At 35.0% G+C, this 16,430-nt stretch overlaps 1 protein-coding gene across 1 annotated transcript in view; it reads left to right on the plus strand.

The window, feature by feature from the left end:
- The window catches only part of LOC107718548 (nicotinamide phosphoribosyltransferase-like), an 18,635-nt gene extending 3,157 nt beyond the window's left edge, over positions 1 to 15,478 (plus strand). Inside the window, exons 2-11 of the mRNA XM_016525662.1 lie at positions 3,305 to 3,461; positions 5,870 to 5,973; positions 6,071 to 6,199; positions 10,339 to 10,497; positions 10,768 to 10,904; positions 11,734 to 11,959; positions 12,157 to 12,276; positions 12,378 to 12,518; positions 12,974 to 13,108; positions 14,651 to 15,478. Of these exons, the coding sequence (XP_016381148.1) occupies positions 3,305 to 3,461; positions 5,870 to 5,973; positions 6,071 to 6,199; positions 10,339 to 10,497; positions 10,768 to 10,904; positions 11,734 to 11,959; positions 12,157 to 12,276; positions 12,378 to 12,518; positions 12,974 to 13,108; positions 14,651 to 14,764 (1,422 nt within the window). The 3' untranslated portion in view covers positions 14,765 to 15,478. The remainder of the gene's footprint in view (positions 1 to 3,304; positions 3,462 to 5,869; positions 5,974 to 6,070; positions 6,200 to 10,338; positions 10,498 to 10,767; positions 10,905 to 11,733; positions 11,960 to 12,156; positions 12,277 to 12,377; positions 12,519 to 12,973; positions 13,109 to 14,650) is intronic.
- The last annotated feature ends 952 nt before the right edge of the window (positions 15,479 to 16,430 follow it).

A 16,430-nucleotide genomic window follows, 5' to 3' on the forward strand; every position in this document is an offset into this window, starting at 1 on the left:
GTGCGGGTCTAGTCGACTAAACGGTACAGCTCCTACTAGTCGACACTGAAAACAATAGCCGATTACACGACAAAAAAAAAAGAAAAGAAAAACATGATTTTATCATTAACATCATTTTAACATTGCATTTAAAACATTTTAAATAACAAGTTTCATATGACCCCTTTAAAGTTACTTTTCAGTTACTTTGCTGAAAGTAGAAAAATATCTAACAGCCGTTTAGTGAAAAAAAAACTAAATTGAAATTTCACACCGCTTGCTATTTGTATAGTTACAATTTTATATTTAATCGTAGTTTTGATTTGACTAATTCTTGAGTAGCTTATTTGCTCATAAATGAGTTTTGTACTTCCTCAAATAGTTTCCCTTTACATCAAAGCTCTAATCAGATTCATTTTAGAGCTCGATGGTTCATGGCTTTATTGGGGAATCGTTTGAAATCCCTGTGGAAAAGATGAATAGGAAAGGTCCTTGAATGCATGTGCACGCTCTGCTGCATGTGTAATGTTGATTGACCAATCGATACACACATTAACTTTAGCATCAGAAAGGGCATTCGCTGGGTTTGTATTAACAATTACATCTGGTGTTGCATCTTTCCCCCTTTATCCTCAACTGTCAACATCACAATAGCATGCTTGTGTTGTCCATGAGATTTTAGGCATAACTGACTCGCTAATTGGTCTGCTTGGGAACATAAGATCAGGTCAAAGCATCTGCACTATCTGGATTGCTTCGTTTTATAACCTGTTTACAATGTTTCACTTTCATTTCAGTTTGCCACACCTTAAAATAGCTTCTTATACAGCCTCCGTGGCCGTTTGCCTTGATCTGAAGCCTACTCTGTGGCATTTGTGTCCCTCATGCACACAGCCAGTTGTTGCGCATGCCTTGACCGCATGCAGCTGTTCACATGAACGCTCTGTTCCAGAAGGGAGCAGGCCTCCAGACCCTAGCGGGACCTCCTCGACTGCTGCTCCACAAGGACTTCTGCCCTTTGATTGAGGCAGAGGGGGAAAAGCTGCCTGAAATTTGCTCTCGGAGTGCAGGGAGCAACCACAGTAGCTGTCAGGCATAACCATGAGGTTGTAACCTTTCCCAGGCTGGCCCGTACACAAGAGACCAGCCAAAAAGTGCCAGGGAAAGGTCAGCATGCACACAATATCATAAGGGAGCTTAGTAGGTTGTCTGTTTGATATCTAGTGTAACTGTAGTCATGTTGTCAACATAGGATGTATTTATATCACAACTCTTTGAAGAGCAAGAGGGCAAACGAGATTTTTTTCTCTTAGAATCTTGTTGGTTGTTGCAAGGACGTTGCTAACAGACATTCAACAAATAAGTAGTCTAAATAACTACAACCTTTTATTGCACATTGTAATTTGAGTACACTCCATATTCAAAAGTTCATAAGTGTTTGACTACAAATAGTGCGGGTCTTTTTCTGTTGCTTTTAACTTTTAAAGGTGAAGTATGCAGTTTCTGTGGTACTAGTGTCAGCTAGCGGAATTACAAAAGTAAAACAAAAAATCTTTGCAAACACTCCTAACACTTTTATGATTATTCTTATCTTTACAGTATCTTACTATTTTATCTAGGGCTTGACAGTAAAGAGCTAACATGCATGGCAAGAAATAGAGCTTGCCTTACCTGTCGAGAAGAAACTCCACAAGTTTGGCGTCTCGATTGAAACCCAAACATTCCAACAGTCCTCCATCTTGTAAAAGCACCGCCAATGTTTACCCTTGTTTTGCCCCGTTTTCTGTCTCTGTGTATTTTGCCAAGTCTAGTATACTTAAGTATATTTCAGTTTTTAACGTGTACGCTAGCATATGCGTACAGTTGAATGCGCAGCCTTTCAAAGTATACCCCATTTGATAGCGTTCGCAAACACAGGCAGTCGACACTTGCGCTGTAGAAAGCTTCCTCTTTTTTTCCAGTGTCTGCTCTATTTTTCTCCAGAAGTTATGACCGATAAAAATTTCGAAATTTGTGTCATGCACATTGTACATGGACCCTTGTGTATGCATAAAAGCAAAATATTCTTTGGCCTTAAAGGGATAGTTCACCCCCCAAAAAATTCTGTCATTAATTACTGATCCTCATGTTGTTCCAATCCCCTAAGACTTTCGTTCATCCTCGGAACACAATTGAAGATATTTAAAATAAAATCCGAGAGGCTTCTGTCCCTCTATTGACAGCCTAAGCAACTTTCACTTCGAAGGCCCAGAAAGGTAGTGAAAACATCACAGAAGTAGTCCATGTTACTCCAGTGGTTCAACTTTAATTATCTGAAGTGATGGGAATGCTTTTTGTGTGTTAACCCCCCCAAAATAACGACTATATTCAAAATTGTCTTCACTTCTGTTTCAATCTCCAACTCGCGTTCACGAGAGCTTCTTCTCAGGTCCACGACGCATGCGTGCTTACTTAGGCTGTCTGTGGAGGAACAGAAACCTCTGATTTCATTTAAAATATCTTCAATTGTGTTCCGAGGATGAATGTGAAAGTCTTAGGGGATTGGAACAACATGAGGGTGAGTAATTAATGACAGAATTTTCATTTTTGGGCGAACTCCCTTTAACACGTCAGCCGGCTAAACACCCTCTGGCTCAGTCTGCTACAGTAGCCACACCCCAAACTCTCGCTATTGGTTGAGCTGGAATGATTAACAGATCTGAGCAGGGCCACTCTAAATATTTTGATGGTTCCAGGGAGGCTGAATGTTTACACTTTTGGTATAAACCAGTGAATAGCATATAGAAGTAAACAAACAATAAACTGCGTTAAGAGATTTTTTTTTTTTTTTACATAAAAATTTTTACAAACTATGTGAAAATGCTTAGTACTTAAAGTGGAAATGAAGCAGTCAGTCAAGTTTACATTATTTAGTAAAGTGACTTCCACTTTGATTAAAAAATATATAACAAACATGATTAATGTAACCATTTTAAAGAAAAAAGGTTGTTTTATTTACTAAATAATGTTAGCTTAACTGACTGCTTCACTTCCACTTTAAGGTCAGTAAGAACAATAATAGTGATGTCTGCCTATTGCCTAATAATGTGTGTAATATGTTGCTGGTGGTTTTGAATTGTTGGCAGATCAACTAGATCAGACCCAATAACTGTCTGAATTACAGGAAACTGTGTGGACAAAGACACGCCTAGGCTTGTTGACATCCATTACCATATTTGCAATGTTATCACAGCCGTGCCAGAGGATGTTTTGTTTTGTTGTTGTTGTTGTGTGGATCTTTCTGTTTATGAATCGTATGTAACATGTTGTAATTTCTTCCTTGCAGGTCACACATTACAAACAGTACCCACCCAACACCAGCAAGGTGTACTCTTACTTTGAGTGCCGTGAGAAGAAGACAGAACCTACCAAGCTCAGAAAAGTCAAATATGACAAAACGGTCTTCTATGGGCTTCAGTACATTCTCCACAGATATTTAAAAGGTACGTTGGATGCGGCTGTCAGCACTGATTTGAGTTGCAAATGGAAAACGGAGCCTTGCTGGTAATTTTGGGTTGTGTTCACGCTCAAGAATGCAGCCTGCCCTCCAAACTTAATCAGACAGTCAGTTCTCTCTTAAGCAGCCTGAAAAATAATAACATTGTTTGTTCCAACATGAAAAAAAATGACTTTCTCGTGATGGAGCCAGTGTTAAATGACCAAACTTGATGGTAGAGTTATTGGCTAAGAAAATAGCGGTTTGAGTTTAAGACGTGTGACTAGCAGTCTGGTTTGAGGTTGTCATTCTCACATGCCACTCAAATGTGCCACATTTATAAAGGAATTTAGTCTATTTTTACATTGAAAAGGATTTCATGGTGCGATAGGGTGAAGGCTTTAGAAATCATGTGATAGGATGAATCAAGACAATTGAACATCTGCTCTTTCACCCACAAAAGACAGCTGCCAGACACAGCCCTGGTCACAGATTCATGCATTTTTGGTAGACTAATAAATACCAAAGTTGCACTACTTCTGTTTCTGTTGTTGTCTCCAGTTGTTTATGCTTGAATTTTACTACTTTTTCCTAAATTTCAAACTCTCAGAATTAGTTTTACAGATCATTATAGCTTTTTGTAAACCTTATGCTTTGAATTTGAAGATTCAAGCAGCAATGATGTCATCACTTAAATTACAGACATTTCAAGAAATGTTATACCATTGTTATGTTAGTATAATTCAGATACTATTATAGTTTTTATTCATATTTTGAATCAGTTTTTATATTTTATGTTTTAATTTTAATTTTAGTTAATGTTTTAGTAATTTTGTTGTGTGATTTTGTCATTTTTAGTAGTTTTTGTTTATTTTATTTCATTTCAGTTTTAATTTTAGTTATTAGTACTTCAAGTTAAACTAAATTACATTTCTCATTATTAAAAATGCAAAATGTTACAGTTTTTGTTTCAGCTTGTTTTGTTTAAGTTAACTAACCCTTTTTGCACGCAAAAAAATGTTTGAAAAAAGTTAAAAACAAGCAGTACACATCTATGATGCATCTGTGAAGTTTATATAAAATGTATATGTATATATATCACAAATAAAGGTTTTAGTATAAGTGCAAACAGAATAAAAAAAAGTTGGTTTCTTAGTCTTAGATGCAGTTGATACTGCTGTGAATTTCTTACGGCTCTTTGCATTTTCTTTTCAGTATAAAGGCAGATGCTCATTCGGTGAGATGCATGACTAGTAAGAACCAGATATACCAATATTAATCGAATACTGCCTCATACTGTAAACACAAAACCTTAAACTTTAACCTTGAACCTTGCAAGCACTGCTTTCCTTAGGTACTGTAAATCTAGTACCCATCTGTAAGTCACAGTATTTGCTAAATTAATACATTAAAATGTAAAAAAAAAAAGACAAGTAGAGCTGCAGTTTTATTTTTGAGGATACTGTGCCTTTAAGACAGTTTGTTAAATCGTTGTAATGTACTTGTGTGACAAAGCTGCACTGTGTGCATGGAAGAGTCCCTTAATGCAATAAAGCAAGGATGTAGGAAAATGTGCAATTACACACACAGGTTTGTTTTTGTGAAAAGTGGGGACATCCCATAGGCGTAATGGTTTTTATACTGTACAAACTGTATGTGCTATTGCCCTACACCAACCCTACCCCTAAACCTACCCCTCACAGGAAACTTTGTGCTATTTCAGATTTTCAATACACTCCATTCTGTGTGATTTATAAGCGTTTTGAAAAGTGAGGACATGGGGTAATGTCCTGAAAAGTCACCTTCTCCTTGTAATACCTATGTAATACCCTTGTCATTATACAAATAGTGCAAACAGAATAAAAAAAAGTTGGTTTCTTAGTCTTAGATGCAGTTGATACTGCTGTGAATTTCTTACGGCTCTTTGCATTTTCTTTTCAGTATAAAGGCAGATGCTCATTCGGTGAGATGCATGACTAGTAAGAACCAGATATACCAATATTAATCGAATACTGCCTCATACTGTAAACACAAAACCTTAAACTTTAACCTTGAACCTTGCAAGCACTGCTTTCCTTAGGTACTGTAAATCTAGTACCCATCTGTAAGTCACAGTATTTGCTAAATTAATACATTAAAATGTAAAAAAAAAAAGACAAGTAGAGCTGCAGTTTTATTTTTGAGGATACTGTGCCTTTAAGACAGTTTGTTGCATCTTTGTATTGTACTTGTGTGACAAAGCTGTACTGTGTGCATGGAAGAGTCCCTTAATGCAATAAAGCAAGGATGTAGGAAAATGTGCAATTACACACACCTCTTCTGCAGTGTCTTTTTATTCCTGCATTGTTCAGCCACTTCCTTGAGGTATGTGTTACTCTCGTCTCACAGTTGTCTCGTCTCTTTTTGCGCTCACAGGACAGGTCGTCACACGAGAGAAGATTCAGGAAGCAAAAGAGGTGTACCGGGAACACTTTCAGGATGACGTGTTCAATGAAAAAGGATGGAATTACATTTTGGAGGTACTTTGAAGCTCACTTCTATGACATTTCTGTCTGTGCCGAATGTTTTATCCCATCAGGGATGTTCAGTCACGTCTCTTATGTTACATCACTGCAGAAATACAACGGTCACCTGCCCATCGAGATCAAGGCTGTGCCGGAGGGAAGCGTTATTCCACGTGGGAATGTGCTGTTCACTGTAGAAAGCACAGATCCGGAGTGCTACTGGCTCACTAACTGGGTAGAGGTGAGGCATGACCCTAAACTGATCCCTACAGTATATTTACATTAATTTAACACTTATCTAAAGCGACTCCCTCTACATTCTAGGTTTACATTTTGTCAGTATGTGTTTAATTCTCAAAGGAACACATATACATGGCGTTAATTTCCATTCTCTACCAGTTAGGATTGATCAGTGCCAGTATAAAGGAGTTTAGGTCCATTTGACTGATCTGTACTGCTCCAGAACTGTCTCTACATTTTATTTTCATTGATAAGGTACATGTGAATTTATAGCTTGCAAGCCTGAACATTCAGATTTTTGTGATGTATTGAACATTGTTGTTGAGTTCTACTGATTTAGAAAACATCAAGGTAGCATTATCTATCCATAGATGGATAACATGGATGAAAATGTGTCTTAAATTGTAAGAATGACTTGTGAGAGTCTAGGAAAGATTAAAAATTACTCAAAAATCAGTAATGTTTTACACTACATGGCATTGTTGTCCAGCAAAAGTATGTTTTAAGGGTTTAATTACATTTTAAAAATCAAGAATCATGTCTAGTCTAATGAATTCAATAATAATAATTGAATAAATATTTTTAACATTTCTACAATAATAAGGCACTTTGAAATCTTTTATTTTTTAAACACAAATTATGTGTTTTCTGTATGAATTCTGTTTAAATATTTAAATATTGAATTTCATTCATATTTCTGGATTCAGTTAGAGGGGTTTAATACAATTTTAATGATCAAAAATCATGTCTAGTCAAACAAATTTATAAAACTAATTATTATATTTAATATATTGTAATAATATTTTACTGATGGTCTGTTTTATGATTTATGAGCCAACAGGAATATTTAAAGAAATAAATTTATTTAAAATCTATGGAAATTATTATTCCCGAATTCTTTGAAATTCCCTATTCTTCTTCTATTCTATCTACTTGTTTTCTTTTTATTTATTATTAAAAAAACAAAAAACAAAACCTTGCTACATGTACTGCGTTAGACTAACCGAGACCTGTCACAGCACTTACATATTAGGGCCTTTCGCACCGCTTTAGTTCCAGAACTAAATGTACAGTACTAAAGTACTGGGACGATTTTGCCATTTTGTTGGTTTTGATTGCTTCTATTTGTCCTCATTTGTAAGTCGCTTTGGATAAAAGCGTCTGCTAAATGACTAAATGTAAATTGCATTACCATTTTAACTATTTTGTTGTGTTTTTATATAGAATATACACTTATAAAATAACAATCTTTGGCTAATTTACTGATTTGATTTGCATAGATCCAAAATATGAATCCAAAATATGACATGCAGATCCAAAGAGGAATTATTCAGTCATGATAGTCTAAATTCCTTTAGACCTGTATATTAGCCACAGAACACACAGATTTCATGAATCACTAGTGGAGTAAACAGTAGGGTGCCCGTTTTGGCAGCACAATCCTCATTTGGTTCATAATTCGGAGGAATTGTATATAATTGGGCTTGTAGTTTACATTTTTCTCTGTAATGAATGACTACAGTGTTTTCCAAACTTTCCATATGACGGATCGGACCGTTTCTGTCAAACCTACTGTGACAGAACATGCAAAAAGTGACATGTCATGCCACACGACTCCCTCATTAGTATTTAGTGTCAAACCTGCTGAATCATGTTGACAGTCTGACATCCAGCCCCACCTATACAGTCGAGGGAACAATCGCTAGTTTTTCTTTTACTCTGCATTTTGAGTCATTTGTATAGTCTTATCAGCTTTATTTGAGTGCTTTTACAGATGACTCAGAGGCCTTTGAATGTATGGCAAATAGGTTGTCATGCTTAGCTGGTAAATTTAGACTCTGTGTGTTGTGTGTATGCCCTTGGCTCTCAGTACACACTGTCTGCACATATCTATTCTCCAGTGATTGCAAACATGTGTCTACTTCCTTAATGATGGCCATGGGAAGGCATTGATGCTTATCAATAACTGAACTGTTTGGAGACTTTTCAGACTCACAAGACGACATTTTACTGAGAATTAAAATATTTAGTATAGGTTTCTCTTGAACCTTCATCCTTTGTGTTGTGAGGGTGGAGAGAATCTCTTATTTGTGATAGTCACATGCTGGCACATTGCATTATAGCTTGGCTTTACAGGCATGTGACCCAGCGCTCACACAAGTGACCCTGGCAGTTTGAAGATAATCTCTAACGGCAGGATGCACATCTGAGCACAAAGACAAATTTTGGGCTGCGTTGATCCATGACTCAGATTTGATGACAGTAAGTATAACGTTTACTCGCTGAAGATGCAGGAAACCCACAGATCAATGTGAGAAAGCTGTTTGGATCACTTTGCGGCCATCAGTCAGATAAATTCGCACTAGCTTGCAGATGAATCATTTCAAGTAAATTTTTAAGTCAGTCTAGCTTCTTAATTCATGCCAAATTTCGAGTGCCAAATTTGAGTAAAAACGGTTACCAACAATTATCAAATCAAAAAGGCTGTTTTAATTATATGAGTATATATTCTGATGTGCTGCTGTGATTTGGGTCATTTAAAATGTGCATTTGAAAATTCAGCGTGCCAACCATTTTTCCAGATTTTTAATGAGAATCGTTTATAAATCTGTTCCCAACAAAAGTGAAACTTTAAGGACTCCCTGTGGTTTTCCACCAAAAAAAATCAGCAAAGAAATTAGGACAGCCATTAATATGGTATGTAGTTTAAATAATTTATTGTAATCTAAATATGTAAATTATATGTAATTTTCTAAAATAAAATTATATATAATAAATAATATTATTAATGTAATAATTATTACTATTTATTATAATTAATTAATAATAGTTATTATTTTTTATTACTAATTTGTTATGAAATACTCATTATTTAATAATAATATGTAATTTATTGTGATTTATATGTAAATATATGCAATTTTACTGTCATTTCTAAAATATAATTATTTTTATATAATAATATTTATTATTATTAATGTAATAATTATTACTATTATAATTAATTAATAATAGTTATTATTTTTTATTACTAATTTGTTATGAAATACTCACTATTTAATAATAATATGTAATTTATTGTAATTTATATATGTAAATATATGCAATTTTACTGTCATTTCTAAAATATAATTATTTTTATATAATCATATTTATTATTATTAATGTAATAATTATTACTATTTATTATAATAAAGTAATAATAGTTATCATTATTGTTATTATTACTAATTTAATTAATTAATGTTATCATCTTATTGGGTTTCATCAGTGCATTTTTTTTTCTTCTCTGAAATGACTTTATTTTTGATTGACATAATTTTATTAGGTTATATGAGCTACTGACTAATGCTATCTGGTAGCCAAATAGCTATGTAGGCATTGTTTTAAGAAATTAGGGCCTTAATGCCCACTTTTCATGATCCAATCAGTTCCTAATGGACAAAATCAAATCCCATCCAACATTTTTCTCACTGAATATCCTGTTTCACTTAGAAATACATCACTTTATTTAAGTAAAATGGGTTGATTGTTCAGAGACTACAATGAGAAATGTATATTATCACTATGAAATGAGGATAGTGGAGATTTTGTAGCCGATTCAGCCATTGCAAAAAAAATCATCCAAAAGTGACAAAACTGCGAACTCCAAAACAGTGATTGCATTAAAAATCACTGTCCAAGAGTCTCAGGTCAGATGAGTTGAATCGAGTCCATGTGATTGGGACACTGGGATGTTCTTGTGCCCAAAGAGCGCCAGATCTTATCAGGGTATGTGTGCAGTATGATAATATTGACTTGACCGGCTTGGTCTTCAACAAAGCATTTCTGCCTGGCATCCCTTTGTTTGAGTCCAGCAAACCCTCTGTGCAGTCGCTGTGTTGACTCTGTGACACATTCCCAAGCACTCGGGTCGCATCAAGCTTTAGGCTGCTTTTGGATTCAGGTTCCAGCTGACTACACTTTTGTTTTTGAGTTCCAAGAAATTTGCCACTTTCACATGTGACGTTACAGGATAAGGTGCATTAGGTGGAAAACTCACAGGAAGTGTTCACTCATTGTGCAAAATGCTAGCAAAACAGCACGTATGTTAATAGCTGAGGAAACTGATACAATGATGGAAATTTGTCTTCTCAACAGACCATCCTGGTTCAGACCTGGTATCCCATCACCGTCGCGACAAACTCAAGAGAACAGAAGAAGATTCTGGCCAAATATCTCATGGAAACGTCAGGAAGCCTGGAAGGACTGGAATATAAACTGCATGACTTCGGCTACAGAGGGGTTTCATCACAAGAGGTGACATTTTATGGGTTGCTACACTAGTGCTAAAAGCTCAGAGAGACTGTTTACTGTTAACCAAACCCAACAAATCTGATTTAAGTACATGCTTGGAATGTCTAAGATGAGGCTCTATCCAAGTCAGAAGTGTCTCTTTACTTATATTCATACCATTCAAATTGTAAATACCAAGCTTTTACATACGGTACACATCCTCCACCCTGTAATTTTCTCTTGATGGTTTAGTTTCTGTACTAGCTGTGCGTTTTACTTATGTTTCCGTTTCAGACGGCTGGTATCGGTGCATCTGCACACTTGGTAAACTTCAAAGGAACAGACACCGTGGCCGGGATCGGTGTAATCAAGAAGTACTACGGCACCAAAGACCCGGTTCCTGGTTTCTCAGTACCAGCTGCAGAACACAGGTGGAACAACTTGGAGCTAAGAGCTTGATGATAGTAAATCACATAGCTTGAAGGAATAGATCACTCAAAAGCAATGTGAACTTGCCTGGAGGGTTTCCTTTTACTGTGTCATAAGATGATGTGGCCCAATGCATTCTGGGTAGTCGGTGCCGCATCATCACACTTCTCATTCCCTGCCCTGTACCAGGAGCTGAAAGCACCGTTACATAATTACCAAAGACCAGTGTTTCTTCACACTTGTAGTGCAAGTTTTAATGTAGTAAACGGAAACAGGAATTTTGCAACAGTTTCAGTAGTGCTTTTGAAATTTTGTCTTGTTTTGACATGCAGTATGTTTTGTACAATGCTGCCACCTAGTGGTAGATATCATAACTTGAAACCATTCAAGTTTGTGCCATTTTATAATATAAATTTTATGTATATATTATACCATTTATACCATTGCATAATATTAAGAATATTTAATAATAGTTATATATATATATATATATATATATATATAGTTATAGTTTTATACAATTTGATTTTTTTTGTCTGTAGTGCTAACAGATAAGTGAATTGCTGGGAAAAATTGCATGTTAGTAATAATAATTAATAATTTATAATAGTTTTTATTACATGTTAAAGTTATGTTTAATGTTAATAATTAAAGTTATTTTATATGTAATATATGTAATTATAACAAGTTAATTGCTGGAAAAATTGCATAATATTAAGCTAATAGTGGTAGTAATAAAGATAATAGAACAGTGTAATAATAATAATAAATAAAAAGAGCTTTTCTGTCTTGATGTTGCCTGATCTCACTGACTGTGTCTTTGTGTTGCAGCACAATCACTGCGTGGGGAAAGGACCATGAGAAGGATGCTTTTGAACATATTATCAAGCAGTTCCCGTCTGTCCCCGTGTCTATCGTCAGCGACAGCTACGACATCTACAACGCCTGTGAGAAGATCTGGGGTGAGGACCTGAGGGGTCTGATCGAGATGAGGAGCGCAGATGCCCCGCTGTTGGTCCGACCGGATTCAGGAAACCCTCTAGACACAGTGCTAAAGGTATGGGCATTGTTGCATCAAAAATCATATTAACTGTGGCTGCCTATTGATTAATTATGATTTAATTTGATATTTCATGATATGGTTGTGTTTTTGTTTTTTTACGCAACTCATCTCAAATTTTTTATTTGTTTCAAAGTATATGCATAGTGTGATACATAGCATGTCTATTAAGTCTAGTAATTCTTATTTTCCAGGTTCTAGAAATTTTAGGAAAGAAATTTCATCCAGTTGAGAACTCTAAAGGCTATAAGGTGCTTCCACCCTACATCAGAGTCATTCAGGGTGACGGTGTGGACATCAATACATTACAGGAGGTGTGTATGTTGTCCAGCTCACAACAGAACCATGACTGTATGGTATATGAGCTCTTGGTGAGTTTAAACTCATCCTGTACCGGTTTTATTGTGTTATATAGATTGTGGAGGGCATGAAAGAGCACAGATGGAGCATCGAGAACATCGCGTTTGGCTCAGGAGGAGCTTTGCTGCAGAAACTGACCCGAGATCTGCTCAACTGCTGTTTTAAGTGCAGTTATGTGGTGACGAACGGACTGGGCGTAAGTGTCGACTAATGGCAGATTTAGCAGTTCCATTTGCTGACTCTAGTGTCAATGTAGTTACATGCTACATCTTTATATGCATATGGTATATGGAGTAAATTTGCATAAAGAAAATGAAGCTATTTTTAGAACAATTATGATTATTTTTATGATATTTAGACACATTCTAACACAAATTCTCATTACCATGCTGTTTCCAGATGTTGCACTTTTATTTTTTACTATAATTTTTGTAATTCTCAATGGTGATTCTCATAAAACATTCTCATTTTTAACAGTGAAAATGTAAAATGTTGATACTGTAATGCTGTATTTTTGAATATAGCATAAATTAAAGGCAGTACAGCACACATGATGTATAAATACCATATACATGTATGTATATATATATATGTACATACAGCAATATTGAGAAAATAAATTTTTCATTAATATGATGTTATTAATTTCAGGTAAACGTCTTCAAAGACCCTGTTGCAGACCCCAACAAAAGGTCAAAGAAGGGTCGGCTTTCTCTTCACAGGACGCCAACTGGAGATTACGTTACTCTGGAAGAGGGGAAGGGTGATCTGGAGGAATACGGAGAGGTACATGACTAAAAAAGTATTTTAAAGTTTTAAATATCTTAAATGGTATAACAAAGGTCTAAACTATTATTTTAAAAGGTCTTAAATTTGGAGAAAGAAAAACAGGAATTGTGATACGGCCTAAATCGAGAACATCGCGTTTGGCTCAGGAGGAGCTTTGCTGCAGAAACTGACCCGAGATCTGCTCAACTGCTGTTTTAAGTGCAGTTATGTGGTGACGAACGGACTGGGCGTAAGTGTCGACTAATGGCAGATTTAGCAGTTCCATTTGCTGACTCTAGTGTCAATGCAGTTACATGCTACATCTTTATATGCATATGGTATATGGAGTAAATCTGCATAAAGAAAAGGAAGCTATTTTTAGAACAATTATGATTATTTTTATGATATTTAGACACATTCTAACACAAATTCTCATTACCATGCTGTTTCCAGATGTTGCACTTTTATTTTTTACTATAATTTTTGTAATTCTCAATGGTGATTCTCATAAAACATTCTCATTTTTAACAGTGAAAATGTAAAATGTTGATACTGTAATGCTGTATTTTTGAATATAGCATAAATTAAAGGCAGTACAGCACACATGATGTATAAATACCATATACATGTATGTATATATATATATATATATATATGTACATACAGCAATATTGAGAAAATAAATTTTTCATTAATATGTTATTAATTTCAGGTAAACGTCTTCAAAGACCCTGTTGCAGACCCCAACAAAAGGTCAAAGAAGGGTCGGCTTTCTCTTCACAGGACGCCAACTGGAGATTACGTTACTCTGGAAGAGGGGAAGGGTGATCTGGAGGAATACGGAGAGGTACATGACTAAAAAAGTATTTTAAAGTTTTAAATATCTTAAATGGTATAACAAAGGTCTAAACTATCATTTTAAAAGGTCTTAAATTTGGAGAAAGAAAAACAGGAATTGTGATACGGCCTAAAACTTCAAAAGGCTTGGATTTCATTAAATATTCTGCCGTTTCAGAGCAGTTCGCAATCAATGAATTTTATGCATTTATGCCAAACGATTGCTTATTATTTACTGTTGATAAATTATTAAAATGTTTGCTTTATGGTGTTATATGTTATAGATGGGTGCATATTTTATCTCCCTCCCTCATTTATCTGACATTTAATTTGACATAAATTCTTTTTGCTTCTCTGAAATAACATTATTTAACACATTCGATATTTAGATGCTGTTTATTGCCTTTCATTAAACACATAATTTCAGCAAAATCCAATATCGGTCGACCTATAATTCTTACATATGTATATATTAGTTTCAATACACATGCATATATTTAATAAAGTATGTCTTGAGTATTTTAAACTTGCTTTTACCCTGTCTTGCAATCGAATGCATACTTGATTAATGAATTAAAAAATGTTTTTTGAGATTGTGAAGACATATGGTATTAATTTAGTTTGTGCAGGTCTTAAAGTCTTACATTTTATTTTAAAATCCTGATAATTGCATATGGTCATCTTGCAAGTTCATTTCGACCGTTTCCTCTTGTCCCCTCGCAGGACTTGCTGCACACTGTGTTCAGGAACGGGAAGATTGTAAAGACGTACACCTTCGATGAGGTCAGAGACAATGCCAAGCTGAAGGAGAGCGAATTGGAGGATCTGCTGCTCTGAGAGTGTTTCCCATCAGCCCTCTCTCCGCCCACACCCACCCGAGAGAACCTGCGTCCCGACAGACGTGAGGACACACAGTTTCCCCAGTGTACAGAGCTGTTCTATGTTTCTGTCTACTGACTCCGTTACGCTTCAGTGTCTCTTTCTAACGGCGGATGAGAGCAGTTATCATGCTATTTAATTCATTTAACTGTGTATTTGACCAAGTGTGCTATTGATCACACGTCTTTGCAGGAATGGAGACGTTTATGTGTGCGTGTACCGCGAGAAGATTTCGCTTTGCCTGACTGTAGGACTGAAAGGTAATCGTTCTGTGTTTGTTGACTGTGAATGTTGTGTGTAGGGCTTATCACTTTATCAAAGGATTGATCTATTCCTTTATGCAAAGGAGACGGCTGAACTAGAGGGATACTTTTGTTGGCCTTGTGTTTATTTTCTGTTATTTCTGGATTTATTTGAAAGATGAAACCTAAAAGAGCATGTTTAGGTCGCATTTCACTCTAAAATCAAGAGGAAAAAACGAGAAGTTTTTTAGAAATTAGCATTTTTACATTATTTCCATGATATTTAAGCATATTTTACCACCAATTCCCATTACTATATACTGTGTCCAGATTTTTTACCTTAATTTTTTACTGTAATTCTTAACATTTTCAATGGTGATTCTCAGTAATCATTCTTTGAAAATATTAAATGTTGTTACTGTTATGCAGTATTTTTTAAAATTTCAATAAAAATATTTTTTTTATTTAAAATTAGCATAAATTAAAGGCTGTATAAATACTGTATATTAAATATATACATATACACACACACACACACAGTAGTTTTGAGTATTTTAGTAAAAGGATTTTATATATATATATATATATATTCTTTCTTTATGCAAAATATAATATCTTATTTCTTTCTTTTGATTTTTGGGGTGAAATATGATCTGGACTTGTTCTTGACAGGATTCATCCAAATATAATACACCCTTTCCTTTCTGCAGAGAACATTATCCTGATTTTGCCAACATGTTAAATGCTACATCAAGATATACAATGTAAACCTGAAATATTTAAGTCAACAAAAAAAGCCTTTTTTTTTATATTACTCACTACGGCTCTTTATTTGAAAACACGTTTTATTATACAGCGGGAATCATTTTAGAAAAGCTTGGTTTTACTATTTTCTATACTTACTGTTTCAAACTACATTAAAATCATTATTTTTTATGACAGACGTAAATACCACCAGAGTTGCCATAGTAAATATCCATAGTCAGAATAATGTGGCCAAACTGCCTCCTCTCTTGTATATATCGGCGTGTGTGTTTGTTTTGAGAGAGCTGGCTTCTTATTAGTGCAAACAGAGATCTGTTCTTATTTTTGTCTAATGCCCATTTTTTACCAACAGAAAATTCAGGCATCTGTTACGTTCTGTAGAAAGACTTATGTCTCTGGCACGTGTGTTGATATGCATATGTGTGTGTGGTGCGAGTGTGTATGTACATACTTGTTTGATTGACAATACTTGCTAATTATAATTTCATTGATGTTTTTATGTATATGTTGGGTCTCCCTTTTTATTTCAACTTCTTGGGATATTTTAAAACTAACATGACCGATGCCATTTTGACAGCATATTAAATCAACGACAACAGTCCATCCTTTTTGCTGAA

The sequence above is a fragment of the Sinocyclocheilus rhinocerous genome, unplaced genomic scaffold (assembly GCF_001515625.1).
Source record: "Sinocyclocheilus rhinocerous isolate Xijiao unplaced genomic scaffold, SAMN03320098_v1.1 scaffold423, whole genome shotgun sequence".
Lineage (NCBI taxonomy): Eukaryota > Metazoa > Chordata > Actinopteri > Cypriniformes > Cyprinidae > Sinocyclocheilus > Sinocyclocheilus rhinocerous.